The 15385-nt window shown below is 44.1% G+C and overlaps 1 protein-coding gene across 1 annotated transcript in view; it reads left to right on the top strand.

Moving 5' to 3' along the window:
* The first annotated feature begins 355 nt into the window (after positions 1–355).
* SGTB (small glutamine rich tetratricopeptide repeat co-chaperone beta) overlaps positions 356–15385 on the top strand; it is a 59583-nt gene continuing 44553 nt past the window's right edge. The window contains exons 1-3 of the mRNA XM_077286291.1: positions 356–459; positions 9789–9920; positions 11466–11569. Coding sequence (XP_077142406.1) covers positions 9821–9920; positions 11466–11569 — 204 coding nt within the window. The 5' untranslated portion in view covers positions 356–459; positions 9789–9820. The remainder of the gene's footprint in view (positions 460–9788; positions 9921–11465; positions 11570–15385) is intronic.

Genomic DNA, 15385 nt, shown 5'->3' with positions numbered 1-15385 from the left:
AATTATTATTTTATATTATTATAATTATTTATTTAACTTAAGAGGATCATTGCATGGCCTATAGGTCTCCTTACACTGGCATGTCAAGCAAGGAGAAACGATGAGTATTATTACAAAGATTGTAAAAGAGCATCACTTCAACAACTGTGCGACAAAAAAAAAAACGTGAACGCGGTAACATCTACGATGTGATCTGTTCTTCCTATTAGAGAGTACAGCAGTTAATAAAGCCTGGGAATCTACACAGGATGGATCTATAATAATGGGCATCGCGGACCACCGAGTGATGGAGAGCTGCCGGGTTATGGCAAATAAAAGGTTAACAGATGTGACTAATAGGGGAGCAGCAGGGAGGGAGCTCCTCACACTGGACCTATTGTGACTGAGGGGCTGTGATTGTCAGCGAGACGCCTCCCTCCTCAGCTGCACACACTCCACAGGCTGCTGCAGGTGAGCACGGTAAGGGATGCTGCTGCTGGTGCTGCCGCCGTGTGATGGGTGGGATGCTGTGCCCACTGTGCCCGCTCAGCAATTTGCTCTGGAAATGATAGTGATAAAATACTATAGATGCTCTGGATGTTCACTGTTATATATATATATATATATATATATATATATATATATATATATATATATATATATATATATATATTTGTCGTGGGGACATCCTCATTATATTACGCTTTTAACTCTTTCCTTTCCAGACTGCCTTTACGCAGACGATCAGGGCCCAGTGGTTATGTAGACTGCTCACCTGCACAGTAATCTCACCGCCCCGATATGCCAGTGTCCATGGTGCTGATGAGACTGCATGCATGTGATGCTGAGGAGGATGGGGTATCGCGTCATTTTTGGTGGATATCTCTCTATTATGTTCCTGCTATGCGGGGATGCTGCTTATTTTTCTCCACAAAGTGATTGTATGGCATCAGGAAAGCCCTGTCCTACTTATTTGTTGCAGGGTTGCTGTGCACAGAATGCCAAGTACATGAAGCACATGATGCTGACTAGATCTAGATGTATATACATATATTGGAATGGGTCGTAGGATTTGTCCTGTGGGCCCCGCAGCCTCCGAACGTCTTAGGCCTCAGGCACACGAGGTGCTGAGATGTACAGGCTGCCAGTTCAGGTCGACTATTCGAGTCCGTCCATCTGTCCCCCAGTATTCTAGGTGAGAATACAGTATAAGGCCCTGTTCACACATCAGATTTTCTTGTATGTTTGTCACTGATAGAACACCAGCCCAATATAGTCTCTCCGTGCTGTTCACATGTCTGTATTTTTGTGTACCGGGTGACCACAAAAAAAAAAAAAGTCACGGAATAAAATCACTATGGGTAAGAAAAAAAGACTGATATCATCCTTGTTGCATTCTATTGCTGCACGTTTCTCACACAAAATAAATTCAGAAAAAAAACTGATGAAATACTGACGGTAAAAAACGGACACACTGACCAAACACTGATGAAAAATCTAATCCAAAACATTAATGAAACTTTGCACTGACGAGGGGCAGTAACCCCAAAACACCGTTTCTGCAAATTGAGATTTTGGCTTTAGCTTTTATCCTAGGTCATATTGCAAGGCTCGTTAAAGGGCCATTATTGACTTTTAGGATTGTCATTTCCTATAGGTGGCACTAGAGTTCTAGTCCTCCTCCTCTCTGAAGAGACAATTTGCATAACCTCATTGATAGCAGCCGAAGGGTGTAAAAGTGTCTAGAGAAGCACCAAATTCATCACCCAGGAAAAGTCACTGTGAAAATTTGGCGTATATTCGTTGTCTAGTCTAATTTTCAGTTGTCCGTATATTAGTCAGGATTCGTAAATCTCACACTAAAGTCATGACGTTCCCAAAAACTCTAGTGTGGGGCTGTCACCTGCAGTTCAGTTGAGTACAGGGGTAAACGATAGAGGAACTACAATATTGCGACTCCATGAATCTCAGAATTGTGAGGTCAGATCCCCGAAATGATGACATATACGTAGTGACACCCCTCCCCCTTTAAACCCTACTTATCACCGTTTTGGCAGAGAAAAGAAAGCATCAAAAATCCCGCAAATACAGGGTCCAAGTTGCCCGGGCTGTATCTTAGGGCATCTATTTTTCTGCAGAAAGATCTGGCCCCTCCAAATTAGAAATTTGACAGAGGGACTGGTGTGCACTGGTGCGCTAACTCATGAGCGTTACACCTGAGCTTAGACAGGACAAGCCTATATGAGAAGACCCAACTATTAAAGACTCACAGTGGTTGGGACCCTGTTGGAGATCTTGTACTGGATTCCACTTGCTTCAAGTTACACCACTGTTAAAGTGGTCGTCCAAAATAATAAAAAAAATTAGAGTACACGTGGTAGTGATACATCTATACTAGCTTAAGGTAACCTGACAGGTCCCCCATCCCAAGCCCCCCAAATTGCCAGCATTTCACTATTCTTGTATAAATTTTCAATTGAAACATGCAGGGATCTTTACAAAAAGTATTTCTAAATTCCATTTTTTATTATGCCAATCATTATAGGCTTTTACTACATTCATTGTCTATTGTATTGGCGGAGGAATCGAAGTACAGTGCTCAGCTGCTTCTGGCAATCCCATAGACAATGAATGGAACAGAGGTTGAGAAAGCGCACAAAGTAATATGGCTAAATATTGGATAGCATTAGTAAATCTGCCCAACTATTATTAGGTTAATGGTGACTTGCTTGGTGTGGCCAATTATGATCTCTGAAGGAAACAACTGCCTCTAAGGATAACTTCCCTTGCACCTCGCTGATGGCCGAATGTCCAGCTTTTGGTACTCTTGCTAATTATCTGTTATTATGGGGGAACCACAGCTGACATGTAAATCCCCTGCCGTGGGCACTGCGAAAAAATGGAACATTACGTGGCAGCCAACCAAAAGTAAGTTGCCTATGCTATAAACAGAGGTTTCATGTTAAAAAAAACACTTTTACTGACCAAGTTATCTGATTGAGGAGGGCTTTCATATACCATACACTGAGATGGCTATATTAATGTCTAATAAATAGGGGGAAAAAAACTGTTGAGGCTGTAATGTGCATGGTTGCGTAAGTGACTGTGCATGGTGGTGTAAGTGACTGTGCATGGTGGTGTAATTACAATACAGAACAAGCACTTTACTGCAATAGTGCCACCACGAGGTGGTGCTAACCGCGTACAGATTTATGCAGCTTCCCTGTGTGGTTAGCTCCCCCTAGTGGTGGCTAGGTGCAGTAAAAACCCATGGCTCTAATTAACAGATTCAATATCAAATTAATCAGCACAGAAGTTTGAAGTTAAAAACAGATGATAAAACCATTAATTATAACAGAGAGGTAATATGTTTGGCTGACCTGTCATTTTGGAGTAGGGCCTATTCTCGGGGAATTTTTATAGCCTTCCCCCCCCTATAATTTCTGTGGACGCCCCTGACTGAGCTGGAATTGCAAAATGGCACTTTGCATATTACTATATACAGCACAGACCAAAAGTTTGGACACACCTTCTCATTTAAAGATTTTTCTGTATGTTCATGACTATGAAAATTGTACATTCACACTGAAGGCATCAAAACTATGAATTAACACATGTGGAATTATATACTTAACAAAAAAGTGTGAAGCATCTGAAAATATGTCTTATATTCTAGGTTCTTCAATGTAGCCACTTTTTGCTTTGATGACTGCTTTGCACACTCTTGGCATTCTCTTGATGAGCTTCAAGAGGTAGTCACCGGGAATTGTCTTCCAACAATCTTGAAGGAGTTTCCAGAGATGCTTAGCACTTGTTGGCCCTTTTGCCTTCACTCTGTGGTCCAGCTCACCCCAAACCATCTCGATTGGGTTCAGGTCTGGTGACTGTGGAGGCCAGGTCATCTGGCGTAGCACCCCATCACTCTCCTTCTTGGTCAAATAGCCCTTACACAGACTGGAGGAGTGTTTGGGGTCATTGTCCTGTTGAAAAATAAATGATGGTCCAACTAAACGCAAACCGGATTGAATAGCATGTGGCTGCAAGATGCTGTGGTAGCCATGCTGGTTCGGTATGCCTTCAATTTTTAATAACTCCTCAACAGTGTCACCAGCAAAGCACCCCCACACCATCACACCTCCTCCTCCATGCTTCACGGTGGGAACCAGGCATGTAGAGTCCATCCGTTCACCTTTTCTGAGTCGCACAAAGTCACGGTGGTTGGAACCAAAGATCTCAAATTTGGATTCATCAGACCAAAGCACAGATTTCCACTGGTCTAATGTCCATTCCTTGTGTTCTTTTGCCCAAACAAGTCTCTTCTGCTCGTTGCCTGTCCTTAGCAGTGGTTTCCTAGCAGCTATTTTACCATGAATGCCTTCTGCACAAAGTCTCCTCTTAACAGTTGTTGTAGAGAAGTGTCTGCTGCTAGAACTCTGTGTGGCATTGACCTGGTCTCTAATCTGAGCTGCTGTTAACCTGCGATTTCTGAGGCTGGTGACTCTGATAAACTTATCCTCAGAAGCAGAGATGACTCTTGGTCTTCCTTTCCTGGGGTGGTCCTCATGTGAGCCAGTTTCTTTGTAGCGCTTGATGGTTTTTGCCACTGCACTTGGGGACACTTTCAAAGTTTGCCCAATTTTTCGTACTGATTGACCTTCGCTTCTTAATGTAATGATGGCCACTCGTTTTTCTTTACTTAGCAGCTTTTTTCTTGCCATAATACAAATTCTAACAGTCTATTCAGTAGGGTTATCAGCTGTGTATCCACCAGACTTCTGCACAACACAACTGATGGTCCCAACCCCATTTTGTAAGGCAAGAAATCCCACTTATTAAACCTGACAGGGCACACCTGTGAAGTGAAAACCATTCCCGGAGACTACCTCTTGAAGCTCATCAAGAGAATGCCAAGAGTGTGCAAAGCAGTCATCAAAGCAAAAGGTGGCTACTTTGAAGAACCTAGAATATAAGACATAATTTCAGTTGTCACACTTTTTTGTTAAGTATATAATTCCACATGTGATAATTCATAGTTTTGATGCCTTCAGTGTGAAGTACAGAAAAATCTTTAAATGAGGAGTGTCCAAACTTTTGGTCTGTACTGTAAGTACAGTGATTCTTACATCCCAGCGAATTGTGGTGATTTTGTAGTTGTATACTAGTAGTCAAATAAATAGCAGTGATTGATCCCGACCTGGCACAGTGACACCATAGAGTCTCTCCAGGGAAGCTTCTAACAGGGTTTACTAATAGCCTCCTTTCCTGAACATTGTACAGATGCAGCTCCAGGGTCCTCTTCTCATCACTTTATCTCGCTATTGGACGCCGTCCTCTCTCACTTCTCTCTCACTCTCTCCATTAGGGAATTCTAGTTTACGTAGTCTGTTCTGAGTCTTCGCTCTTACAATGTTATGGATTGAATGAGGCTGTCATTTCGGGTGGAGGGGATATTAGACAGTCATAAATGAATACAAATGATGTTACAAAGAATATAACGTATGCAGCCAGGTAATGTATCAGAGGCAGATTAGCTTATGCCATTGCCATCTTTTGAAATGCTGGCACTATTACACGGCTGGCACAAAAAGAACTTTCACTCTGTCTTCCTCTCGGGGAGGGTAGTTCTATGTCTGGAAACAAGAGGGATCTCTTTTCCAGGTAAATCACACACACAACACCTTCTGAATCCAGGCCAGGAGGGGGAGCTCTAAACCCGGTTTCAGGGCAGCTTCCCTGAATAAACATCCTGGTCTGGAGGAGGAGCTAGTTTAGTCTGGAGCAGACAGTGAAGGGAAAGGAGCAGAGGAGAGATTCAGGGCTATGGGGGGCTGCGAGTGGGCCTCCTGTGAGCCAGAGCACGGAGACCGGGTACCGGGAGCCCGAGGCTGTGGGGAGCTGCAAGCCCCATAACAGAACCGGAGGGCATAGGACTATACGTATACTGCCCGTATTCAGCCTGTGGTACAGCAGCATTCTGGAGCCTGGAGTTACCGTGCAGAGACCCCAGAAAGAATGGCTCAAACTGCCTATCATACAGGCACTGTCCCAGGACAGAAAAAGGACCTGGACCTTGTTAGGAAACTTCAGACAGCAAGGGACTTATAGCGAGCGCAAAGTGGAAGGCTCCCAACCTGACTTGCCAAAGGGATTTCACTTGTTTCCAGGCGGCCTGGACTCCTTAAGCACCTGTTGCCGGTACCCTGGACTGAAGCCTGTTACAACTTCAGTAAATCAGGTAAAGACTGCAACACTGTGTCCTGTACTCATTCACCGGCATACACCATCATCACCACACACCTTGGGAGCCCTGGGGACCCCGCTTCACCTGTGGGAAGCGTCACCATCCAGCCGCCACACCATCGCCCCAGAGGTCCCCTTTAAGCGGCGTCGGTCCCCACTGACCGAACACCACAGGTAGCATCACGACAAACCTTATACAAAAACCCCTTTAAAGACTGTTTCCCTTTAATTGAGTCATAGGGCCACGGACCGGGTCACAGCCACCGTGACATCCCCTTTAAGAGCGACCGGACCCGGTACCGAGTACCCCACGGCCCTGGTGGGTAACTCAACTAAGCTGCTTTATTTTTTTGTCGAATGGAAAAAACAAGTACATCAATTGCGTAAAATAAACCTAAGGCCGTCTGGCCACCATCTGAACATTACTCAGGTTTTACTCCTCAAGCATCGTCCACACCATTCCATGATGGTGGTGGTGACGATAATGGCGGCTCCCACAGACCCTGGCGGAATCTGTCCTTTCCTAAACTGGAAGTCATGATGTGAGTGCCATGATGTGATCTAAGCTTTTGAAATGAGCCTTCTCAGATGGCTCCTACAGAGCTTAAGATGGAGGAATTTTTCTTGACAGCTATGCACCCTTTCCAGGTTATTTCCTTTCCACATACTTGTCCCCCCTACTGCCGCACTGCTCTCATATTCCAGGTTTCAGTGAGGTGCATGGTCACACCCGTTAAATTCTAGGGGGTCTCAATCAATTCAGGACTTGTCACTTTATTAGCCCCATCTGTCTGAAGGAGGTCATCTCCTCGGTTCCTGTCTCCTACAGCTTTACGTCGACCAACTAACTCGCCTTGAGGCCCATCGCTGCCTATCTCCTAGCTGCCGGACCATGACTCTCAGTATAGATGTGTCATTCTTCACTACATGCATAGCTCACTGGCTCAGATCTGCTCACCCGGACTTTGAGCTGATTTACTTCAGGAAGCCTGCATTCACACTTCTTCCCAGGCTCCTATCACTTTCTTGCAAAGACATTCTCTATCAGGCCTGTCTCTTCTTCCCCTCCTTTGTATGCAGATTGTCTCCTCCACCCAGGGCAGTCTCCCCTCTGTAAACTGATGCGTATCTGCTAGTTACTACTCAGTAACAAGGCTCTTGCACACTATGCAGGTCCTATGCTGCAACTGACACAGGCCCCCTGCAAATGACACAACCTTTCTGCAGCAACTGACACTGGCCCCCTGCAATTGACACTGGCCCCCTGCAATTGACACTGGCCCCCTGCAACTGACACTGGCCCCCTGCAACTGATACGGGTCCTCTGCAACTGACCCAGGTCCTCTGCACCTGACATTGGCCCCCTCCTGCAATTGACACAGGCCTTCTCCTGCAACTGACACTGGCCTCCTCTGCAAGTGATACAATCCCCCTTCAACTGACACAAGCCCTCTGCAACTGACACAAGCCCTCTGCAATTGACATAAGCCTTCTGCAACTGACACAGGCCTTCTGCAACTGACACTGTCCTGTTGTGAATTCCGTTCTCGAACTCCCTCCTGTGGTCATGAATGGTACTTCGGTGAGTTCTGTCCTTGGACCCCCTCTGGTGGCTGTGAGGGGAGCTGCTGGTTCTGAGATTCCTTCCCCAGCTGCCCTCGTTTAGGGCTAGGCTAGGATTCTCTATTTAACTCCACTCAGATCGTTACTCCATGCCAGCTGTCAATGTTCTAGTACTGGTTCAGATCTCTCTTGGATCTTTCTGAGTACCTGTCTACTCCAGCAAAAGCTAAGTTCTGGCTTGTTCATTTGTTACTTATGGTTTTTCTTGCTAAGTTCTAGTCCAGCTTGCTATCATGAACCTGCCTGGCTAGCTGGAAGCTCTTGGGGTGCAGAGTGGCACCACCGCACCGTGAGTCGGTGCGGGGGTATTTTTTGCACACTCTGCGTGGTTTTTGTAGTTTGTTGTGTTGACCGCAAAGATCCCTTTTCTATCCTCAATCTGTTTAGTTAGACTGGCCTCTCTTTGCTAAAGCCTATTTCATCCTGTGTTTGTGATTTCCTCTTAACTCACAGTCAATACTTGTGGGGGGCTGCTTTTACCTTTGGGGAAATTTCTCTGAGGTAAGTGAGGCTTTGTTTCCTTTCTTTAGGGGTAGTTAGCTCTTAGGCTGTGAAGAGGCGTCTAGGCAGAGTCAGGCACGCTCCACGGCTATTTCTACTTGTGTTGATAGGAGTAGGGTTTGCGGTCAGCAGAGTTCCCATTTCCCCAGAGCTCGTCCCGATTCCGTGTTTAACTATCAGGTCATTCCTGGTGCACCTAACCACCAGGTCCATAACACTGTCCCCCTGCAACGAACACATGCCTTCTACTGCAAATTAAACAGGCCCTCTGCATTTGACACTGGTCTTCTGCAACTGACACTGGCCCCCTGTAGCTGACACTGGTCCCCTGCAACTGACACTGCCCGCTTGCAACTGACACTGGCCCTCTGCAACTGACACTGGCCCCCTGCAACTGGCATAGGCCCTCTGCAATTGAGACTAGCACCCTGCCTTCTGCTGCAAAACTCACACTCTGTGCTTGGCCTGTCTTGGTGGTTTGGAAATCATATAGACTTAAATAACTCCTAAACTGCTGCAATAATAGCGTGACAGCACACAAACCTCACAGGTTATCATTTTCCTCTGGCAGTGCTGTAGCCTGGCAATAAAATACAGTGGCATATACACACATACAGTGGAAAAGAAAAATGCAAACTCATAGAACATGTCCAACATAATACTTACATCGTAACTGGAAAGAGACTACCCAGAGTCCACCTTGCATGTATACAGTGAAACCTCATTGAGATGGCCACCCAGAATTGCATGTAAAAGGGGTCTTCCAAGACCATACAGCCGAGATGGCCATACATGCATAACATATGGTGGAACAGAAAGAGAAATCTGGCCTAGATGAGGGCAGCGTTGGACATTTCATTGGTGCAGCCAGACAGGGGCCCAAGAACTAAGGGGGCCCAATTTCACCTCTAAATCAATTAGAATTGTGCACTATGAAGAGCTATTGGACCACAAAAGGGCCCATATATTGTTATCGCACAGGGGCCCTCTTCTGTCTGTATCTGCCAGTGATAAGGGGGTGGTCCAATCAAAGATGCTGATGTAAAATATCTAAACATTTTTTAGCCTGCTGTGAAATTATATGTTATTACCTTTTCATCTAGTAGGGGAAGGACTATTGAATGAATATTAGGTTCTTCCCGAGCCAGGTGCCTTATCCCTCTTTTCTCTGATGTGTATAGGGGTCTTTACTAGTTTGCAGTGTGCAGAGCCTAAAGACTCATCAGATTCTGTGCACACTGCATTAGAGCTCTACAATTAGGGTAGAGTCTGTGAAAAGTCGGAAACAAGATCTATGTAACAAGTGTGAACTTGTGATTTCCATAGATAAATCCCAGATCCCAATTTCCCTATATATCACTTTCAGAGAGCGATTGATTTACAATACACTGGTGCCCCTTTTTATATTTCCTTGGTTCTGCTACTAAATCCTGTGCTTGTTCTAGTGATTTAGGTGTTGTTGGTCAGCTGAACAAATATGTCATCCATCAAGCATCTGGTGTACGCTGTCATCCAGTTCTTAAGGGAGCAGAGTCAGCGGGAAGTTTACACGTCAGATGAGCAAGAGAGTTTGGAAGGTAAATAATTAACATGGTCAATATTCGAGGCATGCAAAAAGTCATAAAGCTAAAGGGCTATGAAAGTGCTTTATGTTAATGGATTTCCTGAAAGGTTCATCCATTAATCAGCACTACTGTATGTTTACAACTCCACTGCTGTGTAGTAAGACATTACATGTGGCCATGGGAAGGTGCGCTCCATGGGGTCATCCTGGGAGCCCCAGCCCTACGGAGCAATAATATGTCTGATTTATTGCATCATAAACCTTGCTGTATCCACTGCACCCACGTGTGACATAATCCAAAAAAATAGAAGAATACCCGCATCCCAGGTCAATCGTCTGTTTCAGATATTAACTCCAATACATAGGATTAGGATAAACTAACTGATCCTTGTAGTTTTGGCTGATGTGGTCCCAGAGATCCCAAAAACAGGGTCTGTAGATCTCCATCTAAATGGATTGGAAGTCTAGCATTCCTTATGAACAGGACATGAATGAGATCCGAGTACATCGATCACCTATCTCCACCGTTCCTGTAGACAATGAAAGGAGCAGATGTGCACATTTGACACCTGCTTCGATTCTGATGAACTCTTCAGAACCGCGTTTTGGAAATCATTGTGATCCCAGTTGTCAGACCCATAGTGATCAATAAGTTATCCCTTATTTGATTATATAATATTTGGTGTGATCCTCAACCCAAATACTATATAATAATGTCATGTAACAGGAAAACTCGTCTACTACGAGCAATATTAACATGGGCAACGGCATACAGAGATGGATTCATAGCAATGATCCAAATGGATGTCCCCATTATAGCGCTCAGAATTGCCATCCAGGACCTGGTGTTTGCTTTCCCTGCATGATCCTTGGGTGAAATCCCCACCCACTTGAATGTAAACAGGACAAGGACCCCTTATCCATAGGCCTTATAATAGCCAGGTAGGTTCCTTGTATAGTACCTCTGCCTGTAGTGCAGGTAATGTGAGTTTAGCAGAAAATAAGTAATAAAATATATTTAAATAATTACTCCACCTATCCTTACGTCTGCGGCTGAGCCTGAGTATTGATCTCTATGTACAGAGATTGTAAACTGTATGACCCCTTTAATCACCCACTTCCATGACTAGGTGTTGTAAGCCCACACATATGCACATGCAGGCTCGGACTGGCCCACAGGGTAACTGATAAATCCTCGGGTAGGCCCGCATACACTCTATATATGAGTGTTAGTTGACACTATACACGTGTAAAGACGAGGAGCATCTTATTAATTGTTTGACAAACTCCCCAGTTTATTGTTATAGAGAACATTTGTGAATGAAGGTAATCTAATATTTGCTTGAAACTGAACAGCGGCCCCAAGAGTCAATGTTACTGGTGGGCCAGTCCACCACTGTGTATATGATCCAGTCTAGGAGAAAGGTCATAGATTCGGAGCACATGATGTTATACGCTGGGTCTTCAGTACAATTCTGGTATATAAACAAGGAACATTTTAAATGAATAAGTATTGAATAAAGCACACCTGTTCTTACATCCCATCTTTCTTGTTCAGTGGCCATACAATGTTTGGAGACCGTCTTCAAGATCAGCTCTGAAGATGTTCAGCTTGCAGCACCTGTCACCTTGGAGGAAGCATTCTCACAAGCACACATGAAGGTAATATACCACATATGTGTATACAATAGGCCCCGATTCATATTGTTCACCAGTCCTAGTGAAGGAAGCGTTGTAGTAAGATGCGCCAAATCATTAAGAGGTGTTCATCTCTTTAATAAATTTGGCGCATGTTTCATCTGTTCTGTGCCTCCCACACTCCAGGCAGGAACTGGTGGACATTTCATTTGAATGTTGTGGCACAAAAAGTACATTGTGATGAATTTGTCGCAGGCTTAGTCACTCCCCGTCCCTTTTTGAGCTCCACACATTATTCAAAAAGTAGGCAGTGTTGGCTGTGACTGGTGTAAAAATGTCAAAAGTCACAAAAGTTTTAAAAACTGTGTTTGTAAATTTAACTCACATATTCTATCTCAATGTTGGTGCATGCCGAGGGGAGCGACTTGTTACCAGCTGGGCACTGCGCTGCAGTATTGCCCCATTCTCTTGTGCTGGAATTAGCACATTTTGCTTAGTAGGCCATATATTGATTATCTTTTATCCTCGTTTGCACTACATTCACATCCTGCAGTCAGACATATACTGATTTCCACTTGGATTAGATGACTCCTGGGCTGACAGGCACATCCTTCAGCTGCAATCTCATAAAGAGCTTTTCTGCATTACATTATAGACTGATTCATTTAAATCTGATTGAATTTAATAAGAATTTTTCACAGTCTCCAATGTCTTTGTAAAAGAAAACTGAATTCCTGATCTTGACCAATGTACTGGGGAACACTTAAAGAGAAGCGTGTCTTCCTTCACATGTCCGGTTTTTGTGTCCACACCCAGTCCGTTTTTTAAGGACCGCAAATATGGACATACCCACACCCACTGTATAAAATGGTGGTGCACACATGTCAGGTTTTTAACATGTACCATGAGTCCATGTGAAAAACTTGCAGATATGTCCGGGTTTTTTGCGAAGCACAGACAATATGCGTGCCGCACACTTTTGTGTGTCATCAGCGTAACACATACCTGTGCCTGGGAACAAGCAGTACACAGGCAGCTCTTATCATTGTCTCCTGCTCGCACTGAGATCAGGAGACAATGATTGAAGTTGTATTCAGCAGCACCGGGGTAACTCCTGTTTTAAATAAAGAATTAAATAAAAAAAATGACATGGGCTCCAGCACAATTTTCATAACCAGCAGAGGTAAAGCCCATGGCTGGGGGCTGATTTTAATAACCTAGGACAAGTTACAATAACCCATAAGGTTCCCAGGCTATTAATAACAGCTCACAGCTGTTTGCTTAGCCTTTCTTGGTGAATTTATGGGGGACCCCAGAAAAAAAGTGGCGAATATAAACACAAACCAGCAAAGACTAAACAGACAGCTATGGGTTGATATTAATAGCCTGGGAAGGGGTCAGAGATACTGTCCCCCTTCCAGGCAACCAACATCAACTTTTGCCTGCTGCAGAAATTAGATGCGCCACATCTGGCACACAGCCTCGCTCTTTCCACTTTCTCTGTGGCAGTGACAAGTGGAGTAATATTTGTGGGCAGGGCTGCCACCAGGAATTTCAGGGCCCCATATAGGCAAAATTTTCAGGCCCCCTTGAGACTTCGCCCAGGCTCCACCCTAGCTCCGTCTCCAACATTCCACAGTCCCACCGCCCAATCTTGGAAAACTTCACTTCTGCACCACATCCTTTTCACTCACACATTAACAGTTCCCATCTAACATCAGAATACATACATAGCCAGCAGCTTTTGTTTTGGCCAAAAGATTTAAGCCGTTACCACAACAAGGTAGACTTGGCTGGGCTCTACTCTACTCTAGCCTATTAAACATTTGTTAAAATATCCTGTACTCTTTTTAGGTATACTTTTATTTATGCTTTTTTAAGGGAATGTGTCACATACATTTTTTTAAATGAACAATAATACCATGTACACGGGAGCTTTGTATATAGTGTATAGTGTACAGGTACTACAGTGATCACCGGTGACATTATACACAGGAGCTCTGTATATAGTGTCAATGTACAGGTAATACAGTGATCCTCAGTGACATTATATACAGGAACTCTGTATATAGTGTCAGTGTACACTTAATACAGTGATCACCGGTGACATTATGCACAGGAGCTCTGTGTATAGAGTCAGTGAACAGGTAATACAGGGATAACCAGTGACATTATGCACAGGAGCTCTGTATATAGTGTATAGTGAATAGGTAATACAGTGATCACCAGTGACATAATACACAGGATCTCTGTATATAGTGTATAGTGTACAGGTAATGCAGTGATCACCAGTGACATAATACACAGGATCTCTGTATATAGTAAAAACCCAAAGTTATGAACTGGGATATAAACTGGTGTGCATGCAGCATGTAAACGCACGTTCACTCTTGGCCACTGAACAGAAAAACACAAAGACAGAAACATAATGATTAAATACCCTGCAGTAAATAAATAAATAGCAAATTGCATGAAAATAATATACGGTACTTAGTTAACATGTTTTTAGATTTAAAAAAAGTGAAAGTCATCCCACTTCTTCAAGGTGACTGTAATTCGGACAGTCCTAACTATAATATTAAAAACCTTACCGTTTGTCAAGTGACATGCATGTGGGTAAGGGCTGAGACGGACTGAGCCCAACTAGTGGACTCACAGACATGGGAGACCACATCAATATAAAGGCAGGCCACACCTTTATATGCACATGATGCAAACAGAGAAAAGCCAAAGGTATGAACGGGGATATAAACTCATGTGCATGCAGCGTGTAAGCGCACTTTCACACTTGGCCACTGAACAGAAAAACCAAAGACAGAAACATTATGATTAAAAACACTGCAGTAATTATTTACCGGGCCCCATACTCCAGCAAAGGCAGTAATGCCCTGATGGCGGCCCTGTTTGTGGGGTTGATGTCACCTTTGTATTGTATAAGATGCCTCTCAACTACTAACAGCATAGTCATATTGCAAGAAAAACAAAGCCAGAATAAAGTCCTTTATTTGAAATAGTAATCCACATCCTGTTTTACAAATTTATTGAAAAATAAAAGAACAAAGTTATACTCACCTTACACCCATTCCATTGAAGCCCTTGTCCCCTGTAAAAAAATAAAAGCGAATAATAAACACCAAAACTCACCTTACGCCCATTCCATTAAAGCCCTTGTCTCCTGTAAAACAAAATAGAAAACCATATGCTTCACCTGTCCAAAGTAATGATGAGCAATACTGTCCCACGCCGCAATTCATATCAGGTTTACAACCGGGACGTGTCATGATGCAACTGCCCAGGCTGAAAATCATGGAAGAAGGAGATGCTGCGAGCGCAGCTACATTGACTAGCAGTGACGTCATAGAGTTCACCACCGGTAAGAATGGCTGCCGGCACATGGGATCAGCACAAACTGTACCGCTTGTTCCCAGGTGCTGGTACTTGTCACGCGGACAGCACACAAATAGCATTTGGATATGAAACATGGACACATGGACCACTGACAGCAGACGAATACACGGATGTCACAAACGTACATACAGATGGCACACGGACACGGACCACGGATCTCGCCAGTACTGGTCATTACTGTACAGGCATCACCAGGATGTGTGAAGGAGGCCTTACAGACAATGACTGTGGGAGAAAAGTGTAAATGAACTCTCTTCTAGAATTAAATAAAATATCTTGAAAGTACCACCTAGGACTGGAGGTTACCCTATAAGTGCATTATGTCCCTTGTGCACAAATACCTCTTGGGCCCCAGTGCGACTGCACAATGGTATTTCTGCCCCTGCAAAGTTACCATCAAGGGCCAATACATCCTATTTTATTTCCTCTCAT

This window comes from Ranitomeya variabilis, chromosome 1 (genome assembly GCF_051348905.1).
Source record: "Ranitomeya variabilis isolate aRanVar5 chromosome 1, aRanVar5.hap1, whole genome shotgun sequence".
Classification (NCBI taxonomy): Eukaryota; Metazoa; Chordata; class Amphibia; order Anura; family Dendrobatidae; genus Ranitomeya; species Ranitomeya variabilis.
The sequence above is the reverse complement of the archived record's forward strand: the minus strand, read 5'-3'. Positions and strand labels throughout refer to the sequence as shown.